General features: G+C 46.3%; 1 protein-coding gene across 25 annotated transcripts in view; it reads right to left on the bottom strand.

Moving 5' to 3' along the window:
• pyd (zonula occludens-like protein polychaetoid) overlaps nucleotides 1–6,000 on the bottom strand; it is a 600,297-nt gene that overhangs the window by 362,307 nt on the left and 231,990 nt on the right. For 2 of the 25 annotated variants that reach the window (XM_076197991.1, XM_076197990.1), the window contains exon 2: nucleotides 1,660–2,756. The exons of the other annotated variants lie outside the window; for them this stretch is intronic. In XM_076197991.1, the coding sequence (XP_076054106.1) occupies nucleotides 1,660–2,412 (753 nt within the window). In that variant the 5' untranslated portion in view covers nucleotides 2,413–2,756. The remainder of the gene's footprint in view (nucleotides 1–1,659; nucleotides 2,757–6,000) is intronic. 25 annotated transcript variants of the gene reach the window in all.

Here is a 6,000-nt window from a genome sequence, read left to right as displayed (position 1 = left end):
GGATATGAACTACGAGTGTGAACATCGAATGGATGAGGATGAGCATAAATATGAGGAGAGGAGGAGGAAGAGGGAGAGGAGGAGGAAGAGGGAGAGGAGGAGGAAGAGCGAGAAGAGGAGGAAGAGGGAGAGGAGGAGGAAGAGGGAGAGGAGGAGGAAGAGGGAGAGGAGGAGGAAGAGGGAGAGGAGGAGGAAGAGGGAGAGGAGGAGGAAGAGGGAGAGGAGGAGGAGGAAGAGGAGGAGGACAGTAACGAAAATAACACACACACAAAGAAAAACAAATAAATATATGAATAAATAAAGAGAAAAGACGATGACAAGAAGACGTACAATGGCGTAAGCGTAACCTGGATCGCAAGTTTACACACACGGGCGTGAGGGTGTGGTAGGTGTGTGGGCGTGCATGGAGACCTGGATAGAAAGTAGGAGTTCGTAAGCTTACGTGCATCCGGGCATGATAACAAACACTTGGGTGTGCAGATATGCTTATGGGCGTGTGGAGGTAAGCAAGCTTCAGGTCTCAATTTATGGGCGTGATAACCGAAGAACAAAATCAAATACGAGTATGGGTGTGCGAGCATGTAACATGCATGTGGGCGTTGTTCTGGCGTGTTAGTGTCAGCATATGGGATGTGGGCGTTGGGTGGAAGCGGCAGGCTGGGAAGTAAAATAAATCTGGCTGGCTTGTCACCCGCTATTTACGGGCTGTGGGCGGGGGTGGGGGTGGGGAGTGGTCCTGCAAAAGGTCACACGCCCACGTCATTTAGGGTGGAGCAGGGCTGGGAGGGGTGGAACGGTGCAGGGCGGAGGCCAGCAAAGGGGGCTGAAAAGGTGTCTGGAAAAGTGTGCTGGAATTGGGTGCTGGAACGGGGTGCTGGAAAGGGGTCTGGAAAGGTGGCTGGAGGTTGGCAGTTTTGACTCTTAAATTCCTTACATCGAACCAATCTTTCCACTCTCCATTAAAATTCTGCTCCCCACTATAACCCCTTTTACTCACAATTCTAACCATTTCCCATATTCTCCCATATTCCCATTACAACAGAGGTAGAGGACGATACCTATGTATATAGACATAACATCATATTCGTACTTGAGGTTATGAGGAACGGGAAACAAAATTCATACTGTGTGTGTGTGTGTGTGTGTGTGTGCGTGTGTGTGTGTGTGTGTGCGTGTGTTTGTGTGTGTGTGTGAGTGCGTCCATGTATTCATGTGCCAACGATTCTGTATACAATATGCGTGCGTAAACACATTAACTTGACTAACCAGACGTAGGAAACACATATCTAGTGTATTATTAAGCTTTACTCGTGCATCCAGGCGGAGGCATTTATTCGAGTGTGCATACACACACACACGCACACACACACACACACACACACACACACACACACGAAATGGAAACATGCACATACCGATTTCTCCTCTATTTGTTTCTTTCCCGTTTCTCTCTCGCTTTCTCACCCATACACACGAACACACACACACACGCACACACACACGAGTATATATGCATACAGAACTTTCCTGTCTTTCTTATATCTCTCTACCTCTGTTACCCATACACACGACCATCCTCAGACAAGAGAGCATACATTCATGTATACACAGATACGTACTTATAGACACACAAGCTGAAAAATAGTCTGGTTGGCTCACCTCTTCGTAGTATCCGTACACGAACTGATCAACCCCATGTCGAAACATGTGCTCTTCAAGACTTGTATCCCCATCGTCCATGGGGGGCTCACAGACCCCATCGCCCTCCTCCCTCCGGGCGGCAGCCACGGCAGCTGCCAGGGCCATCTCATAGGCCACGTCATCATCGTCGCTGTGAATTAAATCTGTGATGTATTGCGATGCCGGCGACGCTGACGAAGGCATCCCCATCAGAGGCGTCGGGTGCCTCGCTGGGGACTGCCCGAGCTCCTGCTTGGCGTAGGGCGTGATGCGGAGACTCGGCGAAGGCGCCGGCGAAGGAACTAGCGAGTCGTCATGCTGAGCGGTGAGGTCCTGAGCGCCGATGCCAAAGTCGAGGAAGAGTGTCTCGCCCTTCCTTGGTTTGGGCCCCGGCGTCGCGTAGATCGGGGTCATCGGCGACGGGGCCGACTCCATCACGCTGCTACTGACGGGGGTCCGCGGCCCGACGGAGGCGTAGATGGGCTCCCCATTTCGAAGGGGCACGGGAGCGATGACCTCATAACCTCCTCCGCTGCCGCTCTGGGCGCTGCTGGGGGAGATGGGTCCGCTGGCGGGGGACATACCCTTCGTGCTCAAGGAGGACGACGAGTTGGCGCCGCTCTTGTCCGGACTTCGGGCGTAGTAGGACTTCAAGTCGGTGTCCTGAGGGTCTGAGGGCCTTGGAAGGGTGGCGCTGCCCTTCGAGGCTGACAAGAGCCCCATGCAGTTCATAGCGCCTGCCCTCGACCTCGACCCGTCCCGACCGACCTCCACAACGCAGGCGGTCGAGGGTCGCCCTCGAGGTTCAAGTGTCACTGTTCGAACTCGGGACGCACATGATTACTTCTATGGGAGGGTGGAGGGTGAGGGAGGGGGATGAGAGGGGTGGGTTGCAGGACGAAAAGATGTGTCCTGCTCTTCCGTCAAGTCATCTGTCTTAGAGACGTCTCGACCTTGACTACTGAAGGAGGAAGCGACCCTCACGTCGCAGACTTCGGGGGGATTTCGCCCTCACGAACTCCAAGCTCCTTTCACTCGCACTCGAGCCGTAAGATCATGGTTCACTTTGGAAATCACTAAATAATAGTACAATTATTAGTAATATGACATTACAATTATAATCTATCATTATTACTATTACAACTGTCATTGAAATTGTTACAATTAACATGTGAAAAACACAAGTAAAACATTGCTATGTGCACATATAGCAAACCATGTATTAAGAAAAATAAAAAGTATTCAAACTGTGTGTATGAGTGTGTGTGTGCATACGTGCGCGCGCACAAGCCCGACAGACATTCACCACAAAAACCCAATATAAAAAACAAGTCTTATTACATATTCTTAATTATTCATTCAAAAGGAAAACGAACCCAAACAACCAAAACCCACCCAGAGCGACAATCGACCAGCGAATAATGTGAATCTTGGCTATTAACTCCGTAGACTGATTGTATGGTTCCTTATTAAAAAAAAAAAAAAAAAAGTCATTATTTTCCTGACGCCAGGAGATTTATTCAGCCCATGTGACGCCACATGGTCTAGAGTAATAACTTCTACACCATCAAAGTATTTATTAAACTTATCAGCAGGTAATTCTATTCAATTTCTGGGATGACAATGATGGTTAAATTATATGTATATGTAAAGTACTTTGTGTGTGTGTGTGTGTGTGTGTGTGTGTGTGTGTGTGTGTGTGTGTGTGTGTGTGTTCACAAGTGCAACGGTTGCGTGTAGGTATTGTTATAAGTGTCTAAATACAGAGTTGTATATAAAGTAGCAGCAGGTATGTATTTGAGCATTCATAAACTCAATTATGTACGCATAAATAAACGCCTCCACACACATGTACATACACCCATACATACACACACTCACATACATACATGTATACATACACAGACACACTCACTACTTTCCCGAGGATGGGCTGGTAACACCGTCGCATAAGATATAGATGGCTTTGTGGTCTGTCAGGAGAAGGGAGAGGAGGAGGAAGAGGAGGGAGAGGAGGAGGAAGAGGAGGGAGAGGAGGAGGGCGAGGCGGAGGAGGAAGAGAAGTAGGAAGAGGGGGACGATGATGAGATCTTTCGTCATAAGAGGGAGCACTTGATATATTTAAGGACAAAGACCAACTTGGAGAAAAATTATACAAATAAAAAAAAATAAAAAAAATAAAAAAAATAAAAAATAAGTATAACTAATAACAACAATAAAACTTAAACGAAGAAAAAACAAAAACAATTTCAAAGCAGAACGTCTCAAGATTACTCCTTTGGTCCAACCCTCCTTCCTCCTCCCTTCTCTCTCTCTCTCTCTCTCTTTCTCTCTCCACCCCCGAGTTGAGGAAATGTTATTAGTATCGGCTGCCGATACCAAGGAATCTAATTAGTGAACCGAGGAACCGACCGACGGACCGACCGACCGGGGCAGAGCTTTCTTCTCCTCCTCCTCCTCCTCTGCATTACAGTTCAGCGAAAGAGCGAATATGTTTATCAATAGCGATGCGTTAATGAGATGATGATCAAGATAAAGGTGATGGTGATGATGGCAATGATGATGATCATCATCATCATTATAGTGTTAATGATGATGATGATAATGATAATGATGATGACGGTGGTAATGATAATGATGATAGTGATGATGATGATGATGGTGGTGATAATGATCATGGTTGTGATGTTAATGGTGATGACGATGGTGGTAATGATGACGATGGTGGTAATGATGATGGTGGTGGTAATGATGACGATAGTGGTAATGATGATGATGATGATGATGGTGGTGGTAATGATGATGGTAGTAATGATGATGATGGTGGTAATGATGATGATCGTGGCAATGATGATGATGACGACGATGATGGTGGTGGTGGTAATGATGATGATATAATGATGATGATGATGATGATGATGATGGTTCTCATGATGATGATGACGATGAGTGGTGGTGATTGTGATGATGATGATGATGATGATGATGATGATGATGATAACGATGAGTGGTGGTGATTGTGATGATGATGATGATGATGATGGTGTTAATGATAACGATAGTGACATGTACCAAATAACCCTCAACTACAACGACAACAGCTATTCCTTCAAGCTTGGCCAACTACAATCCCCGCGGCACCACATTAACATCCAGCAACGACGACCCTAAACCAAACTCGAGGCCCACATTTAACCCCGAAACCAAACGGAGTGAGCTGAAAACGGATTAAAAGACATCGAAGCCCAACCATAGTTAGGGATAGAACAATCCTAAACGAGACCATAGCTGGAAGGAGTTAAATACATCAGTTAAATATATTACTTCCCCTCCAACTAAACCCTTTCTCAATCAAACCAACACATGGTTGTAGGATTAATTTATATTCTGGCTGTCGCCAAGCGCTCTTATTCTCACGAGAGATCCTTGTTCATAGTCTTTCCAGTGTTGAAGAATCTAATTTGTATTTTGGCTACTCAGCTTAATCAGGAGCAAAAACAACTGCGTGGCGAATGGGCACAAGAACCGTATTTACTTTATCACTATCACTCATTTTCAATAACGAGACGGACTATATTCTTTAGTTCTCTAAAATATAATAATGAATAAATAATGAAATCCGTGTGTGTGTGTGTGTAAGCACGTAGTTCCATCCACTCAATAATGTATACTACGAAATATATGAGAGAGAAAGAGAGAGAGAGAGAAAGAGAGAGAAAGAGAGAGAGAGAGAGAGAGAGAGATAGAGAGAGAGGAGGGGGGGATCCCCACACTGTCCAACAGGCGAAACCCTACAGTGCGTGTGTCAGGTTCAGTTGGAACGCATCGCACTACCAGGGTACATTACTCTCTCTCTTACACACACACACACACGTACGCGCACACACACACACGTACGCACGCTCACACTAACATAATTTGAGGATTACTTTATACAAAGAAAAACACGTATATATAAATGGGCAAACACCCTGTGTGTGTGCGCGTTCATGTATTTACCTAATCTACCTAATTGTCATATATGGGAAAGAAGCAACGCTCGTGGTGTGTACGTGCGCACGCGCGTTTGTTTGTTTGTGTGTGTGTGGTGTGTGTGTGTGTGTGTGTGTGTGTGTGTGTGTGTGTGTGTGTGTGTGTGTGTGTGAGAGAGAGAGAGAGAGAGAGAGAGAGAGAGAGAGAGAGAGAGAGAGATTCACCATGGTCTTGGATCATGTGTTGGGCTCGTGATCGACAGGTATTTCCCTCCAGGATGACAGCTCAGAGCTCGTATATGACCGATCTATGGGTAATACTGTGACCTTACATGCACACACACCAACT

Source organism: Oratosquilla oratoria, chromosome 14 (genome assembly GCF_046742065.1).
Source record: "Oratosquilla oratoria isolate Oo_2021 chromosome 14, ASM4674206v1, whole genome shotgun sequence".
Classification (NCBI taxonomy): domain Eukaryota; kingdom Metazoa; phylum Arthropoda; class Malacostraca; order Stomatopoda; family Squillidae; genus Oratosquilla; species Oratosquilla oratoria.
Note: the sequence above shows the minus strand (reverse complement) of the source record. Positions and strands in the feature narration are given on the sequence as shown.